General features: G+C 38.8%; 1 protein-coding gene across 4 annotated transcripts in view; it reads right to left on the reverse strand.

Moving 5' to 3' along the window:
• Nucleotides 1-15,130, reverse strand: part of LOC148350777 (electrogenic sodium bicarbonate cotransporter 1-like) — a 63,388-nt gene that overhangs the window by 11,991 nt on the left and 36,267 nt on the right. For all 4 annotated transcript variants that reach the window (XM_088319893.1, XM_088319895.1, XM_088319894.1 and 1 more), the window contains 8 exons: nucleotides 10,091-10,224; nucleotides 7,817-8,079; nucleotides 7,399-7,451; nucleotides 7,132-7,317; nucleotides 5,414-5,527; nucleotides 3,201-3,362; nucleotides 2,950-3,128; nucleotides 2,802-2,874 (listed from right to left, as the gene is read on the reverse strand). In XM_088319893.1, coding sequence (XP_088176019.1) covers nucleotides 2,802-2,874; nucleotides 2,950-3,128; nucleotides 3,201-3,362; nucleotides 5,414-5,527; nucleotides 7,132-7,317; nucleotides 7,399-7,451; nucleotides 7,817-8,079; nucleotides 10,091-10,224 — 1,164 coding nt within the window. The remainder of the gene's footprint in view (nucleotides 1-2,801; nucleotides 2,875-2,949; nucleotides 3,129-3,200; nucleotides 3,363-5,413; nucleotides 5,528-7,131; nucleotides 7,318-7,398; nucleotides 7,452-7,816; nucleotides 8,080-10,090; nucleotides 10,225-15,130) is intronic.

The raw sequence follows: 15,130 nt of genomic DNA on the forward strand, positions 1-15,130 counted from the left end.
AAACAGTGAACTGTCGTTGATTTTTGGCGGGCCACAATGGCAAACTTCAGCGGCCCCTTGGATTGTGCCTTGGAGAATTATCTTGGCCAGTCCTAATGATCTTGTGACGCGACCAAACCAATGAAGTTTCCATCTAGAACAGTTGACAACAGTTCTTCATAGGGTCCAATGTGCCTTTTAATGGTCTAGCGCAGGGGCCGGGAACCTATGGCTCGCGAGCCATATATGACTCTTTCTATGAGTATCTGTGGCTCAGAGACAAATTTGATTGCATGCAAAATTTCTCCGTCTCGTTCAAAACTTGTGTTGCCTATCCTATCCAGGTTCACGCAAAGCCAAACCAAAGATAATTGACGTGTAATTACTTCGCAGTATATATAGGGCACGTTTTTCACTACAATTTACAGTCAAGGTGTCACACAAAAAAAAGGGGGAAAAAAACTCGTTTTTGGCTGTACAACGCTAAAGAATCCTTTATATAAAAGTTCACTATATAATCTGTGTTCAGTGTTCAGATACCTTATGATGAATCCACAGAACTGTAAATACGCCAAAACACCGGAAGAGAACTTAGTCATTTGATTGGGTGAGTGGGAGGGATGGGTGGAGCTATGCAAAAAGTGCAAGCACTCCCTCCCATCTCTCGCCCTACGCCGTCTGCACCAAAAGTGAGCTCATCAGGCTCCGTATTTGCAGAATGTTGTGACGTTTTTACACAATAACTGCTTGCATCTGGTTTTGAAACCAATATGTATGAAAAAAAGGGTCAAAAGGAGTTTAACCGATCTTGAGTAATTGCAAGAAAGAGACAAGTTTAAAGTGGTATGTTTGTTGATTTTGGGACAGGGGCTCTGGCATTATTCTCTTTTCATAATTTTTATCAAATCATCAAAAATAAATGTGCTGAAGACTAAGCTTTTGTCTGGGGCGCGGGTTTAGCAATTTAGTAAATTTGGCTCATAATATATGGTGTGGCTCTTTCCCAAAATAAAATTAATATTTTTTGCTTTTATGGCTCTGAGTCAAAAAGGTTCCCGACCCCTGGTCTAGCGCATAGTTTCGTTTGTCACATGTGCTAAGAAGACGATGCCTAGAAGTTTCCTGAAGCATCGCATCTTCCAGTTTTGCTGTGGAGAGTCCGTGTCTTGCAAGTGTAGAGGAAGATGGAAGTAACCGGTGCTTGCATGAGTCTGATCTTTGATTTCATTGCTGGATTCTTGTTCCTCCAGATGGGTTTTAGTCTGGCAAGTGCGGCCGTGAGGGATTACATTATCAAAATAAAAAAGACTTTTCCCACTAATATTATTTGGTTAAAAATGTGTATCAACAAACTGCTGAAAAAAAGCAAAACAATGAAAGCATTTTGGACAAACTCTTTGTCGAATCCTGAAAAAAAACAAAACCCTGATGTTTCATGTCACTGGCACTGAGATATAAAATGTGTTAATCATTTTTTATTTCACAAAACATTACTTGCACTTGAAAGATTCCTAAAGAGATGAACATTTTTGGGAGAGGGGGTTGAACTGGGGGCGTGACATTGGCTTGTCCAAAAACGAGCCAGTCAGTAAGGCACATCCCTTTAAAGCAGTGTGTCTCAAGCGGTGGGTCGCGACCCACTTTTGGGACCAGTTTTGAACGGGTTGCGGTTGTCGTATTACCTGAGTAATGCTAACAAAACACAACACCCAAAAAATTATACTCTTTAACAGTAGATGGCGATAATAGCCTGCACCCGCCATTTCACACTAGTTTGTGTAAACGCATATTAGATTTCATTCAAAATGCTGCTAATTTAGCACAAATGGAAAAATTATTACTTGAGGTCATTTTAGTGTTGGGAAAAAAAACACTATCTCTGCTATGAACTTCACAATCTATGCATTGGATACATTTAAGAAGTGGAATTTGTTTTCTTTAGTTGGGTCGCAGCTGACATTATGATGGTATGGGGTCCTAAGTCAGACCAGTTCAGGACCACAGCTTTAAAGGGACACTGTATAATATTTGACCACTAGGTGTTGCTGTAGTGTGTAGTACAACTCAAAACGAGTGCTACAAGAACACAAACTACTGAGATTCAAAGACAGCCTTTCATTTCTGATTCCAAAATGAGAGCTCATATTGGCATCCACCTTTGCCATACGTATGATGCTTTAATATACAGTAATGCTGGTATCGCCATCGGAAGTTATATATGTAATCGGCGTAAAACCATTCCTTTAAGATTAAAATTAGAATAAAATCTAAATTCAAAACCAAAGAAAGCTTTTCCCTCCAAAGAAGTATGCATTTAAATAGACATCTGATAAATACTTGATAAGTGGTTTTGGGGAAGTTTTCAAGTATTGTTTGTTATAATGTTAGACTTGCATAATTAGAGACAAAATAATGTGCACACTTCCTAAAGGGACACTGCGTAACTAGTATTGTGTAGCCAAAATGTATTACTACAATGAAAGAAGTGGATCACAAACTACGGAGACTCAAAGGGACCAAACCGTATTATTTTTCTTCTCTATATTCCCCCCAGCCTTTCGCACGGTTTTTGGGGGTACTTTAACAGCATGACGGCAGACAATCGTGTCAGCTCTTACTAAGTGAGCCTCGTGTTATGTAAAAAAAACAAAATAAATCTTGAGCTACAAGTGTTATATTGGTTAAAACAAAACAAAAGATAACCTAATGTTTGGAGACACAAAAAATAAAAGCTTTACATAAGTTTCCCTCATACAGAAACCAAACAATTTTCCATCAAACATTTTTGTAAAAGTGCCAGGGAGAAGAAGTCTTGAGCTTACCTTGAGGACAGGAGCCATCAACACAGAAAGTCCAGTAAGGATAAAAACAATGATTCCGGTTACCCTTTGCTCCCTGGAAGGAATACAAAACACTCTTGATGGACTGGCTTTGGATAAGGACAGATTATGTCATCATAGGGTCCCCCACCTGACACCCAAAAACTTGGGCTGCTCCCCAGGGGCCGACGTCTCCGTCTCCATCTTCAGCGAGTCGATGTGTGCGATGGAGATGACGGTAGCGGCCACGTACCAAGGCAGCCCCATGAAGGAGCACACCATTATCAGAATTGCCACCCAAAAAAGGTCCAAGTGGTACCCCGCGCCTTTCTGAGGGACCCAAAGCCACACAAGTTGGAACAAGAGGACTAATTTGGCCAGAGGTTCTAAATCTTACGTCACCTTGAGTTTGTGCTCCTTTCTGTTGACGATGACTGCTGTGATCTGCTGGTCCATGAAGATCAAGATGGTGACCAAGAGGGCGGGGAGGGAGGCGGCCAGGTAAACCCATCCGGGGTTGCCCCCAAAAGGTGAGATGAACCACCCTCGTGTCGGACTAGTGGGCTACGGAAAAACAGGAGACATCAAGGGTCAAATAGAGAAATCTCTGGCCTGTTCAAATGCCGTTTCTCCCCATATACACAGTAGAGAAGAACAGAAAAAATGCAGTGTGTTTAAATTGGGCCTAATTTCCTCTTAGACAGTGTTTCCTAATATTTTTTGAGCCACACTTTTTTTCTTGAAAAAAATTTGGGGGAACAACATCTGTTGAAAATGCTTAAAAATGATTTGCAATATTTTGACATTATCTGATTTGATCTATTTTTGCTGTGCAATCATAACCCTGTAAGACCCAGCAATGTAAGATTACATTTTTTTTTGCTTAAAAAGCGGTAGAAACTTAGTTTTTTTTTGTTGTTGCTGACTTTCTTCACATTGGTTACTTTTGTTCAGACTCCAAATAATTATCGGTGCAACATTTGTGTATTAACCCAGTCCTCAAGTGTAGAACTGTCACAATAAAAACTTTGACTGGGCAACAACACTTTGGGAATTATTATTTGTGTTGTTTACTGTTACAAGCCATCAATCATGCATTTGTTGTTTTTTCCTGAGGTATATATGTTTTCACCTTTCTGTTCTGAGGATGAATACAAACAGCCGAAAGGAAATTCTGCTACCCTATTGACCCACTGTTGTAATATTAAAACTATCTCATTAGACATTACAAACGTTTTTTGCTCTTGTTTCAGGATTAAACGGCTTAATTAGATACATTTCCCTGTACTACCGAATGAGCACAGTATTAGTATATAAAAAAAAAAACCTACTAATCTGCTGCCACCTACTGATATGGATGAATGTGAGGGTTACTTGACTGAACACTGGAAGAAAGAAAAGATACTGAACATGGCATTCTTTTTTCCAAAGGTAAATATGGGAATTTCCCGCGGCCCTCCAGACAGGGTCTCACACTGGTTGGAAAACACTGCTCTAGGACAGGGGTCCTCAAGTCAGACCAGTTGAGAACCAACCATCCCATCCTAATAACAAGCTGGGACCAAAATCAAGAAGAATATCTACTTCTCAAATTGATTGAATGAAAGGATTGTGCAGTTTAAAGCAGATGGTAGATTTTTCTTCAGAAAACAAAATGACCAGCAAAACCAAAACGACCTCAAGTACCGTATATACACACATATGAGCCTCCTAACATATAAGCGACCCCCTAAAACTGCTTAAAAAGAACCACCTACTAAAAAAAGTTCATACTCAAATTAAAAAATCATGTACCTTAACAACAGTAATAACTTTCTTGTGTGTATAATAAAACTGGAAAAACACTAAAAATACAACATTTGAAAACCATTTACTGTACATACAGCAGTGCTACAATGGTACTCATACAATATGTTTGTGTTTTGCGATAATTTCCTTCTTCGCCTCAAACGTTGTTGTCACCTTTCTCAGCTTCACCTTCCCCTTATCACTAATCTTTTTGGGACGCATTGCTATTATCAAATATAGGAAATGAAACAAACAGAATCCAACTGAAATGAGACGTGCTGTCTCGCAAGCACATTGACTTAACAGGAAGAGGAGATTGAGCAGGGCATTTGTGCCGTCTACTGTCAAGGAGTGTAATTGACTCCGTCTTTTTTAGCATTATATTGTAAAGAATCACGTCCCACTGAAAACAAGTCCCCAACTCACTTTTGGAACCTGACCCAACAGTTGAGAAACACTGCTCTAGGACACCTGGCTGGGGGCATAATCTTTTAACCAAAGCCTCATTGAGTTTTGAAAAGGGCGCAGGTTTTAATCACCAGGTCCTATGTGAACGAGCACCAACAAAGATGGCTCTGTGGCCCCCCTCACACCACTGCTCTTTTTAAATCAAGTCTTAAATATCAGCCACATGGTTATTCAGGCACAACCTAATTATTTGTTCTTGCTCGAAAGTGATTTTTTTTTTAATTCATAATTCCAAATCCTGACTAAACATAAGTACATGTGCATTCTAGAAACAATCTCATCCTCAAGTTATGGGGGCCCAGGGGCTACACCGATTCACAGGGAAGTAAACCAATCCGTTTACATGATTGCAACTTTACCTTAAATTCACTTGGCACTATGAGCTTGGGGGTGTCCACACCCACCAAGGCGTCCACGCCACAGAAGAGAAGGATGGCCATGATGATGGCAAAGTCACTGATCAGCTTCCTCACCTGGAAAAGACACCAAGCAGTTTTACCTCAGAGGGCCACAAACAGAAAAATGCAAGAGCCATTTGGATTTTCTTAGTGATTTATAGAGGTGTTTTTTGTTTTGAAAAGAAAAATTTAGATACCTTTCTATGAGGTTAGTTTTGAATTTTGTGGAAAAAAAAATACAGGTAAATGGTCTGAATTTATATAGAGCTTTTCGAGTCACTGAAAACCATCCAAAGCGCTTCACACTTACCCATTTGCGCACACAGCGATTGCGGAGTCAACCATGCAAGGAGACCACCTGCATATTGGTGGCATTAGGGGTTCAGTGCCTTTCCCAAAGACACTTCAATATTTTACTTGGCGGAGCTGGGAATCAAACCTGCTACCTCTCGGTCCCGAGACGAGTGCTTAACCTCCTTAGCTATTGCCGCAACCTGAATTATTTTTAAGATGTTAAGAGGTATTTGATGTCAAATTTTCGTTGGCAACAAATTGATCAGGCCATAGTTTGAACCAAACTGTTTTTTTCAAGTAAAACGTTTTTGTTGTACTGTAATGACTGATGGTTGTGCAAATTAATTAATGTTAATTAAACATCCCAAGTAAATATTTTAAATGAAAAAGATAAACTAATCCTGAAAGTAATAAATATATCAAAAATCAACACAATATTCTGCAATTGTATCTGAATAAAAAGATTACAGTGTTGCAAAAGTTATGACATTTTTGGTTTATTTTGTAATTACAGTGAATATACCGTATCTTCGAGAATACAAGGCGCACTCCAAATATATCCCCATAAGGAATATTTTTTTCATATATGGTGCACCGAACTATAAGGCGCATGAAATAAAACTACAGTAAAAGCAAGGGTTGCATTAACAACAACTCTGGTTTTCTCCCACATACCAAAACATGCACGTCAAGTTAATTGGCCGGTCCAAATTGTCCCTAAGTGTGAATGAGTGAGTGAGTTTTATGTTTCTATTTGCCCTGCGACTGGCTGGCAATCAGTTCAAAGAGTCCCCTGCCCACTGCCTGAAGATGCCTGGGATGGACACCAGCACCCCCGCGACCCTACTGAGGAAAAGCGGTGCAGATAATGAATGAATGAATGAATGAATGAATAAGCCTCACCCAAAGGGAACTGGACCAAAAAAATGAGAAGTGAAATCCTGCGTTTTTAGTCACTTTAAGTATTCAAAGTTTGTGATCTTCCTTGTGCTTTTTCACACTTGTTTTCAGTGGGACACCATACAGCGACATCCAGTTGTCAAATAATACATACTGTCCCTTTAAGGTGCACAAGATTATAAGGCGCACTTTCCAATTTTTGTCAAATTTTTGGGGTTTTAGGTGTGCCTTAAGGTCTGGAGAGTACTGTACTTAAAATAAGACAAATTATTTTCCATACCAGATAGTGTTGATGAGAATAAAGGTTGTCTTTTTTTTTTATCTTTTTTGAGGAAAAAAAAGCTGAAATGTAGTACTACAAACCCGATGCAATTTTTTCAATATAAATATACCTAAGAAATACTCAATAGGATGTATTTTTGAGGAGAATCAAGAATGTTTTTAGTCTGGTTCGAGTGTCCTTTTGCAAAAGAAACTGAACTCACTTTGGTGGGGAAAAAGCGACTGGTCTTGAACTTTTTGAGCGCCATCGAGCAAGTATAGGTTCCAAAGAACAAGATGAAGGACATGAGGGTGATGTCAGGCACGTAGCTGCAGGCATCGCCCACCAACTCCCCTCCATACTTGATGCACTGACTCCGACTGAGCGATGCCCAAGTGGCGTTCTCAGACTGTTGACGGCAAAAAGATTTGCGGCGGTTACTGCCGAGTAAAGGTCATGAGGAGTGGGCGCGGCAAAGGACACCACATACCAAGTCAGAACTGTTTGTCGAGGCGGCGGCATCATAGAGGTCGGTGATGTTACCTTGGAGACAAAAAAAAAAAAAAAATGTCAAAATCAAGTCAACGGCGATAAAGGGCTTGTGTATAGATATGTTGAGATAAGCAAAGATAATTTCTGCATGTCGCACAAAAATGATAAGGTGTAAAATGTAACAAGCATGCTTGTACAATTAACCAAAAGAGGGCACTTGAAGATCACTCTACGTGTTTCCCAAAGGCAGAACAGTATAATTTAAGTGTAACTATGGTTTTCAAATTGTATCCACCGTATTTTCCGGTATCTAAAGCGCACCTGCATTTTTTTGTGCACACTTCAAATTTCTGGCCAATTTGGGTTTTTTAACAGCTCCAAAAAGTACCATATACTTAGTGGAATGGTTCACACACCAGGCTCGCAGAAACAGTCGTACTGTGTGACGAGATCAGCCCGAAAGTTTGTGTTGATGGGGTTATGGTGCGCCAGTTTAATCATCTTCTTGAAGGCATCGTAGATGAAGATGAAGCTGATGAGCGCCGAGAATCCTTCCTCAGTGAAGCGTGTGAAGTACTGCACCAGGAAGCTGGCGTCGGTCGCCACCAGCATCAGGCAGAAGATGCCCGACCACAAGCCGATCCATAAGCGAAATTCCAGGTAGTCAAAGCCGTTTTCCCTAAATGCAAAGTGCCAAAGCGATCAGGATTTGCTCTTATGTTGTGATACAATTTTAAAGCTTTCATTTCCTGTATATGTCTATATGAAGTAGTAGTACTGTATATACACGCATATAAGCCAAATATAAAACACTAAAATACTGAAAACGGGGGGTAGCCTTACATGCGCATATTTGGTTCGGTGTCACCACGAGCATGCAAAAGGGGTGTGGCTTATAGAGGAACATAAAAACAACGGTAAACGTAATTGCACGCAAACGTGAGCACGCAGACAGAGAATTTACGATAAAAGTGTGCTGAATTTCAATAATTTGATTTGTAAAACTGTATTTGCAATTCACCACACCTGGCGAAAAAAAGAAAACATCTGTCCTATACTGCTGACTTCAAACTAAATGTGAAGAAACAAGCAATCCGGAAGCAGCAAGAAAGTTTAGTGTAAATAAAAATAATGTCAGACAATACCACTTATGAGGACCATTCTCAAGGTTTCTTATTTTCCTCGTGCTGAGGTTTTGAGTTTTTCTATAGTTTTTTACACCAGTTTACAGCAAACTACAGAATACGCGTTTTCTATGAAAAATACAAAAATACCCAAAAATGAAAATCAAGCAATGGTCATTTTTTGTTCTGTCAATAGAATGTTCCTTGATTTTTTATGGTGCAATAGGTTTTAGATCAGGGGATGGTGTAATAATAGTCTGTAGTTTGCAATAATCTGTGCTCTGTGCAGCCCTTTGAGACTCCTTGTGATTAAGGGCTATACAAATAAATATGACTTGACTTGACGATAGAAAAAGCATACATCACTGGAAATTGCACCAAAGGCCAAACATGCAAACAGAGGTACCCAAAAATGGAAAAGGAAGTTTTCAATTGGTTCGAAGCGCAGGGACAAAACAAATATGGAGTACCTTGGCTAAGTGTTTTTTGAACACGCTCAAGATTGTACAGTTAAGGAAACGTGGAGGGTTCCCTGCTTCCCCAGGCTGGTGTACATTTTTTTTCCATTTCTTTAATTACGTGGCTATTTCAAAGCAGTTTAAGGTGGTCGGCTTGTAACCGAGGATATATGGTATACGCGATATATGCTGGTTTAAGTCATTTCGTATATTTTTAAAATTGGGCATTAATCCAGAAATGTAAACAAGTTTTTATCATGGAGCGAGAGTCAGTAAAATAAAAATAGCGCTGAAAAAAGTCCTAGAAACAAATATTTTTCAAACAGGGGATGCTTGATACCACTTATTTCAGACCAATCCTGACTCAGTCAATTACCAGCTATAGATAAATAGAAGCACATAAAAACACAGAGCTGCCGTAATTCCATGTATATTCCCTTAAATTGTACTAAATTAAACCAATATAATATTCCTCTAAATTAAACAGTCCTGATTCTAAGACTGCCACAAAAGCAGTGGTTCTCCAATAGTGGGGCAACTGAAAATGAGTGCTATTAAGCAAGGGGAAGAATACAAACTATGAAATGACCAAACCGCACCGGTTTTCTTCTTATATTATTCACCAGCTGTTTTACCAGGAAAAGGTGGACAATCATGTATGCTCCCTCAAAGTAAGCTTCATGTTATGGAAAATAAATACAAATTCCGTGACCTACGAGTATTAAAAAAAAAAAGCAGGATTATATGATTGTCCATGTATTTTTTCCTATATTCAAATCCATGTTGCTTTTTTTATTGTGCTAAATAATGGGCAATATCCCTTTAAACATGCACAAAAACTGAAGGTGAGCACTTAATCACATACTGCGATGAAACAAACAAGCTTCAATTATTCATCATGGAAGAGGCTTAAGATTGGTCGGGCTTTTAATTGTAACTCTAGAAGTTGGACACTGCAACTAAGGATAAGTCTCAAAATACAGCGAAGAATAAGTAACAAACAACAAACGTTGGGGGTGAGCCAGGCCCCATCCTCAACTTTCAGTTTGGAAATATTCTGTGTGATGCTTTTTCTATCAAATTTAAATATAAAATAGCAACAACTGACTTGCTGAAGCTGAAGAGGAGGCGCTCGAAAACCAGAACGGGTCCGGTGCTGCTGAGGATGGTGAGGGGCTGACCCGCCAGGAGGCAGAAGATGGAGCCTGTAAGGGCCGTTCCCAGGAAACTCTCCAGCACACCCTGTCCGAATCAGAATCACATTCATTATAATCGTGTTGCTACAAAATTAAATGCTGCGTGTTCGCCAGTCTGGAAATCATGAACGCTGTCGTACATGACACCAGATTTGACTTACATCAAAGAATAAATAGACTCCATCTTTTACACTTTCCCAGATAGGAATACATTAAATACTTTTGAAGATTTGCATTTCATATTTCAAAAGCCCAAGCCTCTTTTGGGACTAAGACAGAAAACCTATTCATGTTGTTGAACAGTTATACTGGCACCTCTTGGATTTTCTTAATAAATACAGTATTTCAGAATCACACTTAGGTCAACTAAGAGACCTGCGAGATGTATTTGACTACGAGATGTCTCTATTGTGCAGTGCAAGCGAAACTGAGTGTGTCAAAGCACAAAGAAGAATACAAACGGTATGATGTTATCCTCAAAAGTGGCTTACCAAAGCTAAAGAATATATCCAGGTGCTGTTTGTATTCTTGCAACAATTGTATCCTCTTGGGACCTGATAACTATTATTCAAGATGGCCTTGGTTTTTAGTGCCGGGAAGCCCGCTCGAGGGCTTTCCTCCCTACAGTCCAAGCCCGTTCGAGAGCTTGACTCCCAACATTTACAGAGACGTATTGTGATAAAAAGTTTCATTATTCTTATTGCTCATTCATTATACTTGCACACCATCAGTGACCAAAAATATACACTGCATTTAAACATGTGATTCCTGTCTAAACCAATCAGATTTGTTTCCTGTGTTCATGTAATCTTACTTATCCTCCAATCAAATGTGTTGTTTCATTCTTGTGTTTTCCAATAAATGGGCCTCTAGCCATGGCGGAGCGTGATTACTTCCTGGTTCGATCCTTGAAGCACGCGGCTCCGTTGGAAGGGCTATCAAAAATCTAAATCTCCGACTCAAAGTGTGTTCTTTTTTTTATTCTAATACAATCTCAAGTTTTAACCTTGACACAAATTACAGAGACTCTGAGTGAACAAACTGCACCATTTTTCCAAAATATTTTTGCCCGTTTTTTTACAAAGTTTTTGGCAATAGCCATATCAGCAAGATGGCGGACAATCATTTCAGCATCCTTTAAGTGATCCTCATGTTATGTAAATTGAATGCACATTCCTACAAGTATTTAAAATAATGCACATTTATATGATGTATGATCATGTTCTCATGTATTTTTTGGTTCTTATTCAAATCAATTTTTTGTATTGTCTTTTTTATGGATAAAAGTTATCAATACCACTAAGAGGTGCTAAATAATTTAAGTTTAAGGGAACAAAACATGTTTTAAAGATTTTTTTGAAGGGGAGGAATTCAAGAATAAAATGCAGTCAACATGCGACCCATTTACTTGCAAATGCAACCAAATTAACTGTGCATGGTGATGAAAAAACTGGTTGGTTGGTTGGATCTCTTAACTACTAAGGCCGTAGGGGCACCATTTTTTGTGGTGTGTCTTGGGCAAGTACAGCCTTGTGGTGCCCATTACTCTCCTGGCCAACATGTTGCCACCCGGTCTCGAGTCAGGGAACTTTCGCGTGTTCGGCGAATGCGCTAACCACTGCACTACGAAAAAAATCGACTGTATTAAATTCCCCCTGCGAAAAAAGTGGTGTTAATAAGTAAGTGTAAGTATAAAACTTTTTCTTTTGTATAAACTTTTACAAGGGAAATCGTACATAAGTTATTAGTTATGGTAGCTGTCCATTTTTTCTACTTTCGTATAAAGAACACTAGATTTTAAAGATAAAATAAATGAATCCCCTAAGAAGGACACTAATATTTAACCACAAGATGTATTGTGTGGTTCAACTGAAAATTAGTGTTACAAAGTCCAAGGAAAAATACAAACTATGGAGACTTAAAGCCCCAGTGTGTAATATTTAAATACTAGATTGCACTGTATTGTTTATGTGAACAAAAACCAGTGCCATAGAGCACAGCGTAGCAGTAAGTCTCAAGACAAACATGCCGTCGACCCAGGTAGGGATTTCACTATGTAAAAAAAAATGTCTCGACCTATGATTTTTTTATTTTTTTTTAGTAAAAAATAACTTTGATGGATAGTTCAGGTATTTTGCCTAGTGTTCAATGTTTTAAACTGAATGAAAGTTTTTTTGTACCACTTGGATGCACTAAATGTTAAACATTGTCCAATTAAAGGGGCCGAACCGCTCTTTTTTCTTTTTCCCGGTTTTTGTTTTTAGGGGTTTTTGAGCATGTTTTGTTTGTGTATTTTTGCTTATTCAAATCACTATTGTTTTTTTTTTTCAATGAATGAAGGATTTTTTTTTTATCACAGTGATGCGCTTAATAATACACTATGTCCCTTTAAGACCAAATGGGGCTTGTAATAGTCTCCTCTAAACAATGTATTTTTTTAATGTAAAATCAAATTTTAAATAGGCAGTTTCTCGAATGAGTACTGGCAATAAATGACGTCACACACATCGACTGTTCTGCCTTTTACCAATGCAAACTCTCTGAACTCTTCACACTCAGCAGGAAAATCCCCCGCACACACACGTACAGTACACAGGTAGGCACATGCACCATGCCGCTTGGCCGGCCAATCAGGACGGGCCTGTTTCGGTTTCCCTTGTGTCAGCTTCCACTTAACGACAAAAAAAATATTTGACAAAAGAGAGCATGGATGAAAAACTTTTGCGTGGGAGGAGGGAAGAAAAGGTCACACGGGGTGGGGGATTCCCTTTTCTCAATATAAGTACGGGGGTGTTTCTTTGTGTGCGTGCGTGGAGAGGGTAATGGGAACGCAGATACGTGACAAGGCTAGCGAGTAATCTGGATCTGCGGTTATTTATGGCCAGCTCAAATCCTGCATCGAAAGAGGATGCAACTTCACGTGACACAAAATGTGCGTGTGCACTCAATCGTACAAGCCAATAGGAATGGAAATGTAAAATGTTATTTCTAAAATAATCATTTTGGGGTTTTTTTCAACTGTTATGAAAGTCAGTATTTTCTCAAGTTCAATGGAGATCAAAATGTATGTGTATAAAACTTTTTCAGTTAAAATGCTGTATAAAAAAATCAATGTACAATAAGAAAATATAAGACAATAAAATACCTCCTTTTCTTCTCACCCAACAATACTCAGACAAACTGGTTAAAATAAAATAAATAATCAACTTCATTTATTGGCGTAAAATTAAAGCATAGAAAGTTTGCAACAAAAATACAATTAGTAAAAAATCAATTGGGAAAATCACTTTCTGTTTAAAACATATTTTTACTAAATAAAATGAAACATGTTTGCTTTCACATGAAACACCATTTTAAGTAATATTTAATTATATCATTTGAATGTATGTATTTTTCCAGGTAACGCTTCGGGTATTTGAATTGCAATTTGAAGATGGCTTACAACCAGATATTTAAAAATGCACTTTAAGATCCGGTGCACCTCATAGATCAGAAAATACGCTGCAGGTATTGGCAATCTTGTTAAAGTTGAAGGTCGCATGGATTCCAGTCAGTATCAGCAGATTCTTGTGAACAATGTTCTAGAATCAATGACAAAGCTGAAGTTGCGCCGGGGCTGGATACTTCGTGAATTCAACGTAGTATTATTGAAAATCTATGGTGTGATTTAAAGCGGGCTGTGCATGCACGGAAACCATCAAACCTGACTAAAGTGGAGATGTTTTAGAAGAATGATCAAAAATACCTTCAACCAGAATCCAGACCCTCATTGGAAGTTATAGGAAGCGTTTAGAGGCTGTTATTTCTGCAAAAGGAGGATCTACTAAATATTGATGTCATTTTTCCGATGGGGTGCCCAAATTTATGCACCTGTCTACTTTTGTTTAAGCAATTACTGCACGTTTTCTGAAAATCCTTCTCAGATATCACTGTGTTTGTTGGCTATTTATATTCTACTGAAATTGCTGTTCCGAAAAACCAAAGATTTATAAAGGTAGATCTTGAAAATGATCAGGGATGCCCAAACTTTTGCATCCGACTGTATCATTTCAGTTGACAGTCAGGGTATCACAACTGAAGACCCCGTTTTGGCTGTAAATTGCTTAATAATCCTTTATATGGAAGCTCATTAAAACAATATAGGTACACTGTTGAAACACCTAATGATGAAAACTCACAGAACAAACATTAACCCAAAACAAATGTGTTACCCAGAAGCTCGAGCAAAGCACCTCGAGCAATTTGAGTGGGTGAGCGGTGGGAATGGCCAGAGCTATACATAGATGCCTGCACTCTTTCACCTTTGCCCAGTGCAATCTGCACTGAAGGGCAATGTAAGGAAGCAAAGGAGGTAATGTAAATATGTTGGTATCTTGTTTGCAGTATATTGTGAATTTTTTACAAAACAACTTTGCTTGCACCTTGTTTTGAAAACATCATTTTGGACAAAAATGAACTTCAACCTTCTTTTAAAGATATTTTTAAGCTCAGGGTATTTACGATTAAATAAAAATCAAAGAAATCAAAATTATAATTTACCAGTAGTGTAGTTTAGGTAAAAAAAAAAAATCACCAAAAAGCTCCAAAGTAATACATGTTAAGTATGCAATACTATTTACTTATCTAAACTTATCTAATCAAAATCTATCAATCTTTTATCTGCACCGCTTATCCTCACCAGGGTCGCAGGGCACTGGAGCCCATCCCAGCTGACTTTGGGCAGTGGGCAGAGGACACCCTGAACTGGTTGCCAGTTGCAGGGCACACAGATACACACATGTATACACTCACTCATACCTAGGGACAATTTGGATTCACCAATTCACCAGCCATGCATGTGTTTAGAATGTGTGAGGAAACCGGAATGCCCGGAGGAAACACACGCAGGCACGGGTAGAACATGCAAACTCCACACAGGAAGGCGCATAGCTGACCACTCAGCTGCCGTGCCT

The sequence above is a fragment of the Urocampus carinirostris genome, chromosome 16 (assembly GCF_059441175.1).
Source record: "Urocampus carinirostris isolate Australia breed hairy pipefish chromosome 16, RoL_Ucar_1.0, whole genome shotgun sequence".
Lineage (NCBI taxonomy): Eukaryota > Metazoa > Chordata > Actinopteri > Syngnathiformes > Syngnathidae > Urocampus > Urocampus carinirostris.